This window comes from Geotrypetes seraphini, chromosome 1 (assembly GCF_902459505.1).
Source record: "Geotrypetes seraphini chromosome 1, aGeoSer1.1, whole genome shotgun sequence".
NCBI lineage: Eukaryota > Metazoa > Chordata > Amphibia > Gymnophiona > Dermophiidae > Geotrypetes > Geotrypetes seraphini.
In genome coordinates this window covers 197,188,114-197,206,575 of record NC_047084.1, presented here as the reverse complement: position 1 = coordinate 197,206,575, position 18,462 = coordinate 197,188,114, and the positions used below count along the sequence as shown (strand labels likewise).

The 18,462-nt window shown below is 40.8% G+C and overlaps 1 protein-coding gene across 3 annotated transcripts in view; it reads left to right on the top strand.

Moving 5' to 3' along the window:
• Positions 1–1,311: 1,311 nt before the first annotated feature.
• PDLIM3 (PDZ and LIM domain 3) overlaps positions 1,312–18,462 on the top strand; it is a 110,343-nt gene continuing 93,192 nt past the window's right edge. The window contains exon 1 of one of the 3 annotated variants that reach the window (XM_033943706.1): positions 1,312–1,615. In XM_033943706.1, the coding sequence (XP_033799597.1) occupies positions 1,523–1,615 (93 nt within the window). In that variant the 5' untranslated portion in view covers positions 1,312–1,522. The remainder of the gene's footprint in view (positions 1,616–18,462) is intronic. The other 2 variants (XM_033943719.1, XM_033943714.1) reach the window with 2 other exon arrangements.

Genomic DNA, 18,462 nt, shown 5'->3' with positions numbered 1-18,462 from the left:
TGAAATTTTTTTGCAACTACTCAAGCTAGGCTCTAGCCTAGGGGTTAAGGCAGCTGACTGGGACCCCGATGGGCTGGGTTCAAGACCAGGGTAAAGTACACTTTTCTCCCCTGCATTGAAAAACTTATGTTTTACATCACGGATCCTCCCTTTTAGACCCTTCATAGCATTAGGGTCCGTCAGTCAAACTGTAATGGAGGTCCGTGGGAGTTAAAGGGCCATAAGATATGCAGAGACTAAAAGATTGAAATTTTTTTGCAACTACTCAAGCTAGGCTCTAGCCTAGGGGTTAAGGCAGCTGACTGGGACCCCGATGGGCTGGGTTCAAGACCAGGGTAAAGTACACTTTTCTCCCCTGCATTGAAAAACTTATGTTTTACATCACGGATCCTCCCTTTTAGACCCTTCATAGCATTAGGGTCCGTCAGAGTCAAACTGTAATGGAGGTCCGTGGGAGTTAAAGGGCCATAAGATATGCAGAGACTAAAAGATTGAAATTTTTTTGCAACTACTCAAGCTAGGCTCTAGCCTAGGGGTTAAGGCAGCTGACTGGGACCCCGATGGGCTGGGTTCAAGACCGGGGAAAGCACACTTTTCTGAAATTTTATTGAGAATAGGTAAAAGAATAAGAAAAGAGTGGGCTTCTGGTTTTGGGTTTTTTTAGACAAATTAGCAAATGGATCCTGACAGGTGGCAGGAGTGAGAGACTGATAACCTGTACAGAAAATATAAGTTATAAAACGTACAATTTTATGAGCTAAGAACATAGTGTAGAGGTTAGTGCAGCTGTTTATGAGACTAACAGTACGGGTTCAAGTCCAGGATGAGGTGAGCAATATTAAATTTCCTTGCCGGCATCTCAATAGCAGCTATAGTGGTAGAAAAGCCGTCCCTGCAATGATGAAATTTGAAACCGCAGTTGTCAGCTGAATGACGGAAGAATTTTTAAGGCCGTGCCGGTTTAGGTCCGCGTTTTACCCCTTCCCCAACTACAGTATTTTGTAGGAAGTCTCATTTTCTCTGTCACGTCCGAAAATCTACGTCTCAGTTGGGTCTAATATGTTTGTACTTTTTTTTTTTTTTAACACAGTGTAGCGGGAAATGCGTTTCTACTTCAGTTCCTCCGATGTTGCACTGCACAGATTTCCCTTTCCCCCTTCAATCCCGTGCACTCTCTCTCTCTCTCTTCCAGTCCCTTCCTTTGATCCCTTATCTCTCCCCCCTCCCCTCCTCGTTCACGCCCTCTCTTCTCCTCTGTCCTGCGGCTCCCCCGCGTCCTCCCTTCCTCTCTCGGGCTTCCTGTAGCTGCGGGGCTGGCTGCTGACGTCAGGCCCAAGCCGGGATCCAGACAGAGGCGATATAAAGGCATGGAAGGGGGCAGGCTCCTGATACTGCACGGGACTCATCGGGGAGAGCAGCGAAAACTGCTCGTGGGACGTTGTCGCCGGCTGGTTTTAGAACACAGTGCCACAAAGAAAAAGTCCCCCCGCCAACACCTGGAACTTAAGGGCCTCGGCAGAACATGCCGCAAAATGTGGTTCTCCAGGGACCTGCTCCCTGGGGTTTCAGACTCACGGGAGGGATAGATTTCAATCAGCCTCTGATCATATCACGGGTAGGTGTGCTATTTGTTCAGACGGCTCTTTCAGTCGCTTCTGTGCTTGCTACCATTCAGGCTGAGGCAAACCGGTGTTGGGTGAGGATTTACCTTTTCTCCTCCCTAGTTTGACAACGGGAAAGCCGTAAAAAAAAAAAAAAAAAGTTGTTTCTTGTCCTCAAGTGCCAGCCTGGGATCTGAGCGTCTCCGTAGGCGCGTTCCCTTCTTTATGACAGCAGATACAGGTACCTTGGGCGTTAAATTCTTTATACATAGCTGCTTGTTGTTTCTTATTGCACCTGTGGACATGTTTTATATCATATGTACAATATGATATACCAATGTGTCTTTCTTGGGGGGAAAAAATTCTCTCGAGAAAAAGATCTTTAAAACGAAATGAAAGACTCGGTTTGCAGGTAGCAGCATCTCGATCGGAGCAGCTGCTGTTAGTTTCGCACATAGGTACCGGATGTAATCGGGAACAGGTAAAGGTCACTCGAACGTTTTGGTTTCTGCAATTGCAAGTGAAAGAACTGTTCACGTGAACAGCAAAAAAAACTTCAATCAAACAGGCTTTGGTGCAGGGAATCTAATCGAATCTTCTATTTCTGCGTCGCTCATACCTAGGTAGGCTCAAGGCTACTTAAAGAGGAGGGGGAGGAGGGGTGGGAGAAGAGGAGGGTAGTGCACTAAGTATCTAGGGTATTTTTTTTCTATATCGGTGAAAGGTGTACGCAGGACTGTACGTTTAACATTCAGTAGACGGTCACTGCTCGGAGGTTATCTGTAAAAAAAAACCAGTAGAGACACTTTCCTCAATAGGTCAACTGGGCTGCCCCACCCTCTTTTTTTGTAATAAATCTTCCGTTTTATGGGAAATGCTTCCCGAGTTTATTATAGCCACTCCCTCTCTCTGTCTGAGCTATTGCTTTCTGCTTCTGTTTTGTGTGTATTGGTGTGAGGCCTGCCCCAGTTTCTGATAAGTATCAGCAGGGCTGATGACGCTCTCAAGGACTTTAGGCTCTTGACAGGTAGAAAGTAGACGGAAGTTAAAGTAATCCAAGAGCCTTCAACAACTCCAAAACAGTCCTGTTTTCTTCAGTGTCAGAATGAAAAAGAGGTATGAGGTAACTGTACTTTAACAAAAAGTTGTGCAAGTAGTAAATAAAGGCACCCTGTTGGAAACTCTGATCTCTAAAAATGAGACTTCTCTAATACTCTCTTTTAAGGTAACTCGGGAGTAATCTAAGGAAATACTTTTTTTTTTTTTTTTTTTACAGATAGGGTGATAGATGCATGAAATATGTAATCTCCCAGTAGAGGTGATGTACACAAAGACTGTGAATTCAGGAAAGCTTGGGACAGGCATATGGGTTCTCTTAGGAGGAGGAGGAGACGGTGGATGCTGCGGATGAGCAGACTGGACGGTCCATGTGGCCTTTATCTGCTATCATGTTCTTATGTTTCTAATGCAGAATTGACTTATTTCCATCAGTATTAGCTTGTTGGTAATGTATGAGCAAATCAATTGATAGAACTAAGGACTACAAATACCACAGTGCTTTGGTGAATAAAATCAAAGGACTGGTCTGTATCCAGGCTGTATCCTGGAACTGGGTAACTTGTCTGGGATTAGGATGCTGTACCAGTCCCAAGAAAAGATGAATATAGAGCTTCCAAGTTACCTACCTGAATGAACACCACTTAGGTTATAAGTGGTATATAAATACTAATAAATAATAGTTCCTGGAGGGAGATTTTAAGACAACCCTGGATTTCTACCAAACCTATTATGGGACCTGCAGCAATGATTTTAATGACTAGAATCCAGGACTACAAATGGCACGTTGATTGTGGTGAGTTGACATCCAGAACTGTCCAGTCTCCCCCCACCCTGGAACTGGGAACATGAGTTTGGTGCATGCTTACAGTACTTTTATTCTTAGGCTAAATAAAATAAATTATACATGAATGATTTTGTATATGTACATGGCCACAGAAAAAGGGGGATGGATTGAGACAGCCGGGTTTTACTTCCATTGCTCTCACTGGAAGTAAAACCTGGCTGTCTCAATCCATGCTCCTTTTTCTGGAGCCATATGGTAACCCTAAAGGACCTCCTAGCACACCTTCTGAAGAATGACCCTAAGAAGCCCCTTATAATGTACCATTACAAACCCGATCACAGCCTGTAGTACACCACCCTGAGACAGTTGTGCATGGAGAATTATTTATCTGATGTTTAAATAGTTTGCTTATTAATACTTTTAAATAATCTTTGTCAGAGATGGGGAAGTGGTTGAACTAGAGGTCATGAATTGCGGTTGCAGGATGGAAGACTTAGGAGCAATGTCAGGAGATATGTTTCCATGGAAAGTATGGTGGATGGCTGAAATGACCTCCCATAGGAGGTTGTGAAGACAAAAACACTGATGGAATTCAAACATGTGTGGGATCAAAACAGAGGAACACTACATAGAAAAAGGATGGAATACAGTTAAATGTAGCTGGTTTGAAAAAAGGTTTAGACAAGTTCCTGGAGGAAAAGTCCATACACTGTTGTTGAGACAGACATGGGAGAAGCCGCTGCTTGCCCTGGATCAGTGGCATGGAATGCTGCTACTATTTGGTTTTTTGACAGTTACTTTTGACTTGGATTGGCCTCTGAAGAAGGGATACTGGGCTAGATGGACCATTGGTCTGATCCAGTAAGACTATTCCTATGTTCTTAAAGCTACATTTAAATGATCTGGTAGCTGAAGTGAGCTTTGACAGCAGCTTCAGAGGTTGGGAAGTAAGACCCGTGCCAGGAAGTCTTCTATGGCCTGGGTCTGTAAATGGCATAAAATAGATCAGGCTGCAGTTGGCTTTAATGGAAATGGGAGGTAGGGTCTGTGCCCCAAAATTAGCAGGGAGAAATAAAATATACCAATGTTTAATCATAATGAAGTGGAACCTGTGCAAAGTTCCAGAATCAACTTCTGCCGACATGTACTGTGTTACTATAATAACTATATGAAAGTAATTGTAGTACAGACTTAAGCAGAGTGAAGATTTCGGGTTGTGTGAGGCTGTTCCAAATGACTTCATGCATATTACTGAATGATTAATGTTCACATTACAGGCTTGTAGAAACAAACAAGATTCATTAGTGCAGTTGAGTTATATGACTTCAGGTCATAATGTAACTGTGTGCATAACTGAAAGCATGAGGTAATTGGGGGTTAAAAACAAGTAGGCACCTGAAGAAAGTCCTAGAGTTGTATTAAAACATCTTTAAATCTGATAATAAACTAATCTAAGTGTCTCTTTGCATGAAACATAAGACACAGTGGATATGTTGGCAAGAAGTTCATTTGAATCAGTTGGTAGTCCCAACGTACATTAATTTAATTAAGGATATGCTTCAGCTGCCAGTCATACAAGCTTGATTGCACTGTTGAGTGAAGAAAAGTGATGGCCACAGCCACTGGGGCTAAAGCTAGGACCCATCTGTCAGCTTCAGAAGCATGACCCACCTGCAGGTCATCACGTCTTTGTTTTTAGCTGAGAAATAATCAAATGGGCTTGAAACCCACACTAGTGAATGTGCACCGATACTCAGATTCACCTCACACAGTGGACTCCATTCTGGTAGTCATCTTGCTTTCTCTTTTGTAAGAAAGGTAACTGGTAAATTAGAAAGGTTGGTCCCTGAATGTAACAGAGTAGACTTGGGACTGAATCAACCCTGTTAGGTGAATCTGAAACCAGTATAAAATATAGTTGGTGCTTATTGTAGGTGTTAAACCCTACATCAGTGGTTCCCAAACCTGCATGAGAGAGATTTGCATACCTGTCACTTCCATTATATGCAAATCTCTCTCATGCATATTCATTAGGGATATCTTGAAAACCTGACTGGCTGGGGGTCCCCCAGGACAGGTTTGGGAACCACTGCCCTACATTTAGGCATTTTCCAACTAATTAGCTGTTTTTGAGGGTCCTGAAAATAAGCGCTGATCTGGAATTGTGAAAAAAAATATCCTACGGTGCATATTTTAGTTTATTCCATTTTATAAAGAAAAACAATCCAGACGTCCAGCACAAAGTAAAAAAAAAAAAAAAAATAGCAAATACATCCAGGCAGGAAGAGAGCTTGAGATGGTGTATGCACAGGAGAGTTTTTAGGTTCTTCATTCCACCCCTGTTCCTCATGTCCCTTGTCCAGATCCTTACTTTTGTTCTTCAGCACTTCAGTGATGCTGCTTCTAGAGTTGACAGGGTGCGAGGCTTCTCACTGGTCCCCCTTCTCCAACAGTGTTCATACCAGTGTGATTTCATGAACTCATGATGAAATTGCTCCAATTATATCTGGTTCTTGCCCTCCCATCTCTTCTTATCTCATGAGGGCAGCATCTTGAGGGTATCATCAGAGCTTCAATAAGCCTATTTTTAGGGCTTTTTGGTTATATCTGAAAACCTAAAGCCCTAATTGTATCTGAGTGTGTGGTAGTTTGGTGTGAGGTATCTTTTCCTCCAATTCCTGAAAGGCTGGTGCAGCTATACCACTTCTCTGAGCAAATTGGCTGATGCCTTCTAACCTTGGCAGCTTTCTGCTAGAAGGGAATATGACCACAGTTAGTTTTGTGGCTCCTAAACTGCTAAAATTTAAGAGGCCCCACTCGATTAGGAAGAAAATTTTAGGTGTAAAAGGCTCAAAGGGTCATGGATACAATCGATGCAGTTCACATATGCTATGTATTGGAAATTTTTTTCTTCTACACCCTTCTTTCCATTTCTTAAGCCTCTGAATGGAATTTACTTTAAAGATCCTGTACTTTTGTTTGTGCTTCTCTGAACTTATTCCATTCTTTTATCTTTACCATTCTATGGTTTCCAGAACCAAGCACAGTACTTAGCTGCAGTCTCATCTCTGGCTTAAACAAGGGCAATTTGATATTATCTCATCATTCTTGTAGATGGGGCTAAGCATATTGGTTTTTCTCTGCTGCATTTACAGTGACTATCAATCAATCTTCAGGTCATCCTAAGTAAGTGGCCAGTGGAGTTTTGTGCACTTTTTTGCAGGAAAGTTTGGCTTCCAAGCTGTTTGCTATTCTTCAAGCCCACCATCAACACCTTCATTCTTTTCTACTTTCCGCTGTGTGTACCTTGTTACATATTTTTCCTTCTAGTCCTTTTGTAATGTTGCTAATATGGATATGGAAAAGAATGTACCCAGCTCTCATTTAACCTTCACCGGAATGGACTCCATTCACTAACACACTCTGAGTTCTGTTGCTTAACTAGTTCTTAGCAAATTTCTGTCCCGGTGTTCTTTCTGGCTTGTTTGGCAGACTTAGTGTGGAACAGTGTGAAAAATCGTAATGAAGTCCAAATAGATTCATACCCAAAGTAGTAGTGGATGTAATTTAATTTCTTGCTTTTCTAAAGCCATGCTCAAGTAATTCGCAATTCGGGTACAGTAAGTAGATGCCTGTCCAATGGAGCTTATATCTAAGCTGGCAACTGAGACACAAGAGGACAAAGTGCCTTGGCCATGATTAAAAGAAGCATCGGTGGGAGAAGTAGAATCTGAATCTGGGCTTTTGGAGTTCTTAGCATACTACTGTAACAATTAGGCTACTTAATTCCACTTTTGCCACCTCATAGACACAGTGGCATTTGGAAAGATGTGGTTGTGGAAATGATTGTATCCTTTTCTCAGATCTATAATCTTGTTGCTTCAGGGATCTGCACTGTTTTCACAGTTTTACCCTATATCAGAAGTTCTAAACCCAAATCTCAGGATTCACCTAACCAGTCAAATTTTCAGGATACTCCCCATGAATATATATGTAAGAGAGAAATTTGCATGCACTACTATCCAAATCAGTTACCAGATGCTAGGATCCACCTTAGGGGGCAGCACCCAAGAAAAAGATCTACAACATGTGTCATCGTAGCAAATATGCTGAAATCTTCTGCCCAATGTGCAGTGGTGGCCAATAAAACAGTATTCTAGGAATTATTAGAAATGGGATGGTATATAACAGTGGTTCCCAACCCTGTCCTGGAGGACCACCAGCCAGCCGGGTTTTTGGGATAACCCTAATGAATATGCATGAGAGAGATTTGCATATAATGGAGGTGATAGGCATGCAAATCTGCTCCATGCATATTTATTTAGGGCTATCTTGAAAACCTGACTGGCTGGTGGTCCTCTAGGATATGGTTGGGAGCCACTGGTATATAAGACTATGAATATTATAATGTGTCTGTATCACTCCATGGTGCAACCTCATCTTGAGTATTGCATTTAATTCTGGTCACCATATCTACGAACAAGATCTATCTGAATTAGAAAAGGTTCAAAGAAGTGACCAAAATGATAAAGAACAGAACTCTTGTATGAGCAAAAGCTAAAGTGGTTAGGGCTCTTCAGCTTGGAAAAGAGATGATTGACGGGATATATGATTGAGGTCTACCAAATCCTGAGTGGTGTAGAACAGGTCAAAGTGTAATTTTTGAAAGAGTAAAAATTTGTTTCAAAGATTAGGGAACACTCGAAGTTACATGGAAATACCTTTAAAACAAATAGGAGGAAATATTTTTTCATATACATAGTTCAGCTCTGGAACTCATTGTCAGAGGATATGGTAATAGCGGTTAGCAAAGCTGGGTTTAAAAAAAGGTTTGGACAAGTTCCTGTTGGAAAATTCCAGAGTCTGCTATTCAGACAGACATTGGGGAAGCCAATGCTTGCCCTGTGATTGATAGCATGGAACGCTGCTACTATTTGGGTTTCTGCGTGGTACCTGTGACCTGAACTGGCCACTGTGGAAACATGATACTGGGCTAGATGGCTTTTATGTTCTTACTGTATGTAATGACTCTCATGCTTATACATTATGTATATCTTGAAAACCTGATTGACTTACTGGGTGAATCCCAAAGACTGGGTTGAGAACCTCTGCGCAACACTGAAGTCAAATGGATGGTTTTGTATTTACTTTCCAACTTCTTCTTTCCCTCTTTATAAACAGTACTACATCCTCTGCCCACTCCCCAAATCCCCTTGAACTGCTCATGTCTCTCAGAGTATCCAGAATTGCTGATGCTTCCTTATTTGTGCAAGTGCTTCAAATACTTCCGGAAATCCAGAACAAGCTCGTTAAGGGAACTAAGTAAAAACTGTCACAGTGCCTTGGGAAAATCATTGCCTTTGTATACTAATGACAAGGAAATACTTTCCATTAGCTATAGCTACAAATATGTTACTGGGGTCTGGTTTGTATTTCCCTCATGTGTTTAGATTAAGAGGCTGAAGTTCAAACGGTTTGGTAACGGGAAATAAATTGCACTTATAGTTGCATGTTGAGGGCAAGATTAGACCTATTAAAATGCTTATGGTGAGTATGTGGTTTCCTTGTGGTTAACAAAAAATTAGTGGTTAAATTATATTGTCTTTATGTTGAGCAAAGAACCATACCATAAGACTATAAGGTCCATCAAGCCCAGTATCCTGTCTTTCGATAGTGGCCAATCCAGGTCACAAGTACCTGGCAAGATCCCAAAAGAGAAACGGATTTTGTGCTGCTTATTTCAGGAATAAGCAGTGGATTTTCTCACATTCACTTAATGGTTTATGGATTTTCTTTTAGAAACTTGTCCAAATCTTTTAAATTCAGAATTTAATTAAACATTGAGTGAGATGGTATGGTAGCCGTGTTAGTCCATTTTTAAAGGTACTATATAAAAGAAAACAAAACAAAGGAAATAAAATACCGTTTATATTGGACTAACTTCCCCCCTTTTAAAAAGCTGTGCTGGCAGCTACTACGCAGCAAAAGCTCCAAAGCCCTTTAAATCCCTGTGGGCTTCAAGGCAGTTTCTGCAGTGGCCTGTGCTATCGGTCTTTGTAAAAGGGATGAATATAATACACTTTTTGATTAGCTTTAAAATTTGAACAGTTACCTTCGAAGGTCCCCTTTTAGAAAACCATGCTAGCAATTCCCGGCGCAGCATTTGACACACGGAAATCGCTACTGTGGTTTTGTAAAAGGGGCCCAAAATGTGTTGAATTCAATAAAATAAAATAAAAAAGTATCTTTACTTTCCTTTGTTTTCTTCTATATATTACGTCCATTGCCTTTTCGTTACCTTTTCTGATTCTGCTTTATCTTTTTTGAGATGCAGTGGCCATTCATTTATTATGAAGGCCTTTGGTGTAAAGATGATTAACTCTATAGAGAGGTTAGAGTGGAGGCTGATTTCTAGTGCTGCCCAATTCAGGGAAAAATTTTTGATTAGATTCAGCCTATTGAATCAGTTTGAATAGATTCTCCCTCCTATGCGGCAGCTTACTGTTCCTCCCATCCCCCTGTGCAGCATTTCCCAAATGACACCCCCCCCCCCCCCAGTGATCAGCACTGGGGCTGTTCACTGAATTGGTGAGTGATTTTGGGGGGGAAACGAATCAATTCACCGACGTGAATTGGTGAATCAGTTTGAATCGGGCAGCACTACCGATTACTGCTTCATGTCTTGGGTAGCCCTTTCTGATAATTGGATATTTCTCTTACTGCTTACTTTCTTACCAGGCAACAAACTGGGAATCGGAAATTCATGCTTTTTTAAAATTAAATTCTACTTCTTATTCCCAGTTTAGAAAACTGCTTAAAATCTACTTGTTTAAGACATTTTTAGATGTATAGCATTTAAGTACTCATTTGATTATTGATTTATTGTGAGTTATACTTGTAATTCACTGTATATGAACAGTTTCTTTTAATGTTTGTTACCCGCATAGTAGATAAGAACAGGTTGTTCACCCTCTACAAAGTTTCTTTTAATGTTTGTTACCCGCATTGAACTGCAAGGTATTGCGGGATAGAAATAAAATTTTGTGTTTATGCTTGCAGCAGGCAAAAATATAACTGTAAATATGACCTTTCATTTATTAGGGCTAAAACCCCAACATCATACGTAGATTTTCCCACTATTTACACGAGAATCAGAGTACTCAACATCCAAATAAATGGTAAACTAAAATACTTTTAATTGTCTTTCCACTCCTTTCACGAGACTATGGTGTGGATACATCTAGAACTGAGCATGGTAACATGCAAGTAGAGAACTGTAGCTTTGGGTTGGGGAGAGGAAGATGACACTCGATGCCCTGTGTCTCATCAGCCACCTGTCTCTAGAACAGGTGCTGACTTGAAAGCCTTGCTGTGATTACTCTTACCAAGCTATGTAAGACAAGACCAATGAGTATTTTAAAGAAAAGCAATGCCAGGGGGGCATAAAGTTAGCAAGAGCTATGTTTAGAGGATAACTGAACAGAGCTGTTATGTGTGACCTGGTGATGTTTGTTACCCTGTTGCCTTGTCTGTCATTTTTTTTTTTTTTTTTTTTTGCTACTGGGCTAATATTCTGAAGGTCTAGGGAGTTAAGCCATCCTTATCTCGCATGTGTGAACTGGAGAGGAGAAGTGTTACAAATATGCTTCATAAATATTTGTGATCCCTGCTGCAAGAACAATTCCTGGCTGTATATGCCATTATAAATATAGAAACAGAATGATATAGACTTTAAGGCCCAGCTAATCTTTCCAGCTCCATTCCTTCTGCAGTGCCATAGACATAATCGGTCTTTGGCTTTCATTTCACATTTTCACAATTGGGAATCTTTTCTGTTTATCTTGGGCTTTCTTCGACCTTTCCCAGATAGCCATTCCGAATAGCCCGGCTCCTTTCCCCCCCACAACCATTGGAACATTCAACGCACAACGTGCATACTAACCCTCAGATAGTGCTGCGTTAGCCCTCATCAGACATGATCACCCTGAAGTCTCTCTGCTAGTTGCACTTCAGCTTTTCCCTACTGTCTTCACCATACTCACTGTTCCTTTAGATTTCTCCACCTCCGAGTGCATGACTGCTGTTTGAACTATACTTCAGAGGAAATAGCGAAGAATTACGCAGGTTTCTAATACCATACAATAAAACTACAAAAAATGTTTTTTTCTTCCCCCCACCCTGCCCCTTTTGCACGTCACCAGTTCTGGTCTTAGCTCTTTTACAAGCCCCACCTTGTGTCAGAATACTCAATATCTACATTTAAATCTCCTCAATCTTTTGAATCCTTTGGCCACAAGGGTGGAGATTATGCCTATAGTAGGCGTAGAGTGATGCAGTTGCCATGTTAGTCACTTAGATATGTAGAAATAAGTCGGGAGTGCTGAGCAAGAGTAAAGTGATTTTGCAGAACTCAAAAGATGAAAAGAGCCAGAGACAACAACAACAAAAAAAAAGATAGATTTGCTTGTCATTTCTACACAGTGGTGGTTTTCATGCCCATAATCAAAATGGAAATACTGTATGTCTAAAAACCCGCCTAAATCGGTACTTGGACAACCTAAAAAATAGTTTGTCCCAAGTGCCAATAATCGAAACTGGTATTAGATGTATCTAAAAATAGCTTGGGCCTTTTCAGTGCTGCTGTACACCCGGAATGAAAAGGGGGCTTTTTTGAAGGAGTGGCTAGGGCGGAAGGTAGGCGGGATGCGGGCCAACCTAGACTTAGTCATCATGCAGCGATAATCGAAAGTTCGAGACTTCATAGACGGAACTTATACATTGTGACTTATATATAAGTGCCTAGAAGGTATAAAAGGTATGATCAGATAACCACTGCAGGGGCAAAGTAAAGACCCCCACATACTCCCCCAGTGATCACTGTCCCCCCCCCCCCTTACACCACCATAAAAATCAAAATAAAGTACATTGCTGCTTCCAGAACATCAGCACCTGGTATAGGAAAGCCTAGTACAGCTGCACACGGGTGTTTTATGTAATCTGGGGTGTGGGCTAGTAAACCATAGAGAGAAGGGCCCAGGCCCATAAGCCACTCTAACTACTGCATTCATGGTGAAACATGTGCACCCACCAAAACCCTACCATACTGCTGTATAGGTGCCACCGGCAACCATAAGGGCTATTGGAGTGGTAGATAAGTGGGTATAGTAGGTTTGGGGGAGGGGGGGCTCACCATGACCTATAAGGGATATGTGGCAAGATGTTTGTGGCACCTTTTTTTTGTGGAGGTCACAGCAGTGCCTTGTAAGGTGCCCCACTACTGTGTTGCCATGTCTGGATGTCTAGTCCATCACTTTGCTGGTCCCTTCCAAGTCCAAAAGGTCTTATTCTAGGTGTTTTTGACTTGGGACAATTTTTTGGACGAGAATAGGGTATAAAGATAGACCACTTAGTGATTTGGACGATCAAATGACTGGACGTAGAAGTAGACTTTGGATGTTTTTGACTTTGAGCGACTAGCGACTTAGGCCCAAAATGGACTTAAAACGTTTTTTTTAAATTATTATGCTGCTCCAAGCTAATGCTATGATTTTTTTGATTTTTTTTTTCCTATTTAGCAAGAGTTACAATAAACACTAACTAGGAACTATATCTACTATATATATTTGTTTTGTTTGGGTTTTTTTGTAGGCTTCCATTGAGAGAGCCTCTATTTAATAATCTTTATTCATTTTAAAATAATTTCAATAAGTGAAGAAAAATAAATAAAACATTTACACTATAGACATCACTTAAAATATTACAATAAGTTTAATAATAATACAATATTATACAATAAGTGGTATAAATTAATATCTGAACTTATGAATAAGAAACCCAAAAACGCTCTTAGACATTTGGAGCATTGAGATTAAGCAATATATTTCTGCATCTCGATGGCCACGTACTGCACTAATGTTAGTGCAATTGGCATGGAAATGCATGTTAAAACTGCATACAGAATTATTTCTGATGTAGCAAGCTGTGCTAAAGTTCAGTGTGGTGTTTTACTTCTTGATAGCACTGAAATTGATTTCCAAAGGAGAAGTAAATGTCTAGTTTGTTTTGGGTTGTTGTTTTTTTTTAACTTCCTGACTTAAAATCATCAGTCAACAGAGATTTAAGATGCCACAGTTGCAAACACCCCCACCCCAGAGAATGGATTTCCAGGTTAGGAATCAATAGATTCTGGCCCAGGACTCCTGCAGTGTTCTAGGACCAGAGCGCCCCCAACCCAGGCACCATCCCCAGAGCCCGCCCTCTCCTCTGCCCTTCCTGTATAGGCAATCCCTGAGTTACAGAGACACCCGACATGAGTACGACTCATACTTAAAGAACGTGGTGACTGTTTCATTTGATTTAATTGAGCAATATTTCCAGTGGCAGCACATTCAGGAATGATATGTGGCCACATTAAGAACAGTATGTGGTTGTGCTTGTGGTACCTTAGAGGGAACACTGTAGTTGGCCCTCTTGTCAGCTGGGAGCAGAGGTAAGCAGCAAGAATCTTAAAATCTACAAGTTCTGACCATTACCATACAAATCTGACAAATATAACTCATTCTTAACCCTTCCGTAAGCATCTGAAGACCTGGCTCTTCTCCAGAACGTAACCCCGTCCCGCTCCTGGCACTCTCACACCAACCTCTCTTCTCTCATACTTATATAATTCCACTGGAGTTCCGTTCCTTCCCTAACCATGTAAACAGTGTCGAGCTCCATCTGCGGAGATGATGCGGTATATAAACCCAAGATTTAGATTAGATTAGATTAGATTAGATTAACCCAGAGACTTCCTGTTCTTAACTAAACTAGGGAAAGTCATCTTCCTCCAGCATCTGTACTTGTCCAAAAAGCACTATTTAAAAATCAAGGATCTCAACTAAAATAGCCTGATAAAGCTGATTTCTTAAATTTATGCTGATAAGTGTGCCCTATTTTCAGCAAAATTTAGGAGCCTGTTCTCAGCTGAAAAATCATTTTAAGATTACAGAGATTATGCTTATAATTTAGATTTTATGCTTATAATTATGATTTTACGGCGAAACGTGTTGAGCCCAGAACTTTATGTAAGCAATTTACTAGCACTACATTCTTCAGATAAGTGATCTTTTTTTATATTTTACGTGCAATTTACTGATCAAAAAATACATGTGGGATGATTTAAAGAGTGAATTTACAGCCTGTTCAACTGTCTGGTTTTTCCGGTGTCTGGTCTGAAGAATTTCAAACATAACTCTGAGCATTGTTTGTTTACACTAGCTGGTGAATGTTTTAACGCAGGTGTGCCCACACTTTTTTGCTTGTGAGCTACTTTTAAAATGACCAAGTCAAAATGATCTACCAACAATAAAAATTTTAAAAAACACAAAGCACACTGTATGCAGAGAAAATGTTGATTATCATTTGTATTAGGGGGAGTTTTCAGAGGTCAAGGCAGATGGCTTTAAAATATGCAATGTTACCTCAGTAACAACTATACAAAAATAGACAAATATACCCCCCTCCCCTTTTATTAAATGGTAATAGCGGTTTTTAGCACAGGGAGCTGCGCTGCTCCCTGTGCTAAAAACCGCTATCACGGTTTAGTAAAAGGGGGCCATAATGCAAAATATAGACACATTTTGATCACTAAATTTAAAATAGAATCATTTTTCCTACCTTTGCTATCTGATTTCATGAGTCTCTGGTTGCACTTCCTTCTGATTGTAAATCTAATATTTATTTCTTTCTTTCTGCCTCCTGCATGCTTCCTCTCCTCCAGACCTCATTCCATTCCCCAACCAACATCTCTGTCCCTCCATGAGTCCAACTTTTTCTTTCTTTCTCTCTCCTTGCCCCCCTTTCTTTCTCCCAGCCCCCCCAAGCCACTGCCGCCGATTTCTCCCTGCTTCCCCGACACCAGGCCAGGCACGTACAAGCACCTGGCCCACAAGCCTTCCCCCTGATGTAAATTCTGACGTTGGAAAGAAAGTTGGCTGGCCAGGAACTTCCTCTCCGATGTTAGAATTGACATCAGGGGGAAGGCTGTGGGCCTGGCACTTGTACGCGTCTGGCCTGGCATTAGGGAAGCAGGGAGAACAGAACGCAAAGGCAATGTGAGTATCGCGGAGCCCATCCCGGGCTCCGCGATAGACTCGCATTGCCTTTGCGATCGACCTTTTGGGCACCCCTGTTTTAACACTTCATGTAAATTGTCATTAGCCACTTCTTTGTATGTTCTGTGCTTAGTAATTTTGAAGTTGGCAGTTCAATGTTATTCCCCTTTTATGTGGCTTTCCTATAATTTAGATCTGCCATTCATTTGCATAGATTTGAGCCAAGTGCTGAAAATCAGTGCTAAGCTCCTAATTTTTTCACCACTCTGTTGCCACCTGAACATATTAAGATCTGTTAAACATTATTCAATGAGGCTGCATTTCACCCATTAGTACATGCTTTTTCTGTGTCTCTCAATTTAAAGCGTTTGCAGACAATGCAAAATGCCACCTTGTGAATTTTGGGTAAGGTGAGGAAGTTTGACCACCTTACTCCACTTTTTAAAAAAATTTTCATTGCCAGTGCAATGCTTTTGCATTTATACATTTCAACATTAGTAAATTTTCTAAAGAAGCCAAGTTAGAAACACTAATATTTGAGCAAAAATTTACCAGGGCTGAATACATACTTTATACTCATAATTTTGCTAATTTTGCACACTTCACTCCCCAATATGTCCCTTTTCAGGAAAATTAAAAAAAATAAATAAATAAAAATATATATATATTTTTTATTTTTTTTTTATTTTCCTGAAAAGGGACATATTGGGGAGTGAAGTGTGCACATGATGCACTAATCAGTGTGTTAGGCATTGCTACACCCTAATTAGCACAGGGGCCTTTAACAGCTACCACAATGAATAGGGGGCAATAGGGGCTCACAAGGTAAGGTTTTCTTGTTGTGGTGTGTGGTTTTTGTCTTCTTATTTTTTATTTTTTTTAATGACCATGTGCTAATGGCAAAATTCAAAAATGGTAAATAGGAAACACACCTGTATCCAGTTCACCAACTTTCATCAAATACCCAGATCCATTAGGAGCAAATTTTATGAACGAGGGAAAAAGCGAGTGTCAAATTAAGATTTTTAGGGCTAGGGATATTATTGTTCAAAACCCTCATTTTAAATTCCCACTTGCAATTTTTGTTACAAAATTTTAAAATTTCTAAATTGTTTCTTCATCTTTTTATTCACTATTAAATTAGCCTAGAAGATTCTGATAGAAAAGATATGAACTACAGCTTGTTTCTTAACCATTTCTTCTGCTGGCAAGGACTCTTGGCAAGTGACTCATTTTATTAATATAATACTTGTAAAAACCTGCTATCATTGACTTCAACTGCAATTACACTAGAGAACGAGCCATGCTTAAATGTTCAAATAAGCCACAGAAAATGTGCCCAAATGATTTCACTGGTCAAAGTCCAGATGTGTTAAGTGAGGAGCAAAAAACCTAACCTGATGACCATGGACATGAACCAAAATCCAAACATACTGAGTAGGGCTGGTGCAAGGAAATCAGATGCCCTAGGCCAGGGGTAGGCAATTCTGGTCCTTGAGATCCACAACCAGGTCAGGTTTTCAGGATATCCACCATAAATATGCATGAGATAGATTTGCATCTCAAGGAGGCAGTGCATGCAAATCCATCTCATATACATATTCATTGTGGTTGGCAGGTCAGGTTTTCAGGCTATCCACTATAAATATGCATGAGATAGATTTGCATCTCAAGGAGGCAGTGCATGCAAATCCATCTCATATACATATTCATTGTGGATATCTTGAAAACCTGACCTGCCTGTGGCTCTCGAACCAGAATTGCCTACCCCTGCCCTAGGCAAAGCTTCGACGTAGCTCTCCCTCCTTCCAACAAACTTGGCACCTAGACTCTTGGTCTTCCCTCTGAGGTTTTAATAATCTAACTTATTCATAATGGCTATTCCAACACCACAAAGTAATCCTGGAATTAGACATCATAGGGGTAATACTATAAAGTTGGTGTTTGTTTTGGTCTTAGACGGCATTGTGCTCCTAACTTAGACAGTCATTTAGGCCAAGAAAACCGTGGCATAAATAAGGTGCACCTAAAAGTTAGGATGCCTATTGCCACATAAGGCCACTTAGGTGGTTCTAAGTGCGATATCATACAGTGCGCCTAACTTTTATAGAATCATGCTTAGTGCCACACCAGTCAGTGCTAATTTTTTTAGGCGACTAATATATGAAAGTGTATTTGGTTCATAGACAACGGCACGAAAGACAAAGGCACGCCCGGACAATTGAGCGCAGCGCGGAGGTGCGCACCGCTCAAAATTACTGTTTTTAGGGGCTCTGACGGGGGGTTTTGTTGGGGAACCCCCCCACTTTACTTAATAGACATCGCACCGGCGTTATGGGGGGTTTGGGGGGTTGTAACCCTCCACATTTTACTGTAAACTTAACTTTTTCCCTAAAAACAGGGAAAAAGTGAAGTGTTCAGTAAAATGTGGGGGGTTACAACCCTCCAAACGCCCCCACAATGCAGCGCGATGTCTATTAAGTAAAGTGGGGGGTTCCACCCCACGCCCCCCCGTCGGAGCCCTAAAAACAGTAATTTTGAGCGGCGCGCGCCTCCGCGCTGCGCTCAATTGTCTGGGCACGTCTTTGTCCTGGCGCGCTTTTGACCTGACACCGTGTATTTCATAGGTAAGTATGCATATAGGTGGAATCTAGGTAGAACTCGTCCTCTTAAGGAAGCCCTGTGAACAGCTCGCATCCTTTAACCTGATTTTTAATTCCCTCCCTTACGTTTTTACCTTATTTGTAACTTTTCTTTTTATAATGTAGTTCTTGCCCTTCACCTATTATATCTGTTTGTATGTCTGACTTTATTTGTCCACTGAATATTGTATATGTGTAAATCCAATTTTTTAATTGTATATCGCTTTGAAACTTTGTATAAGTGGTTTAACAAATTTTTAAATAAACTTGGAACTTGCACT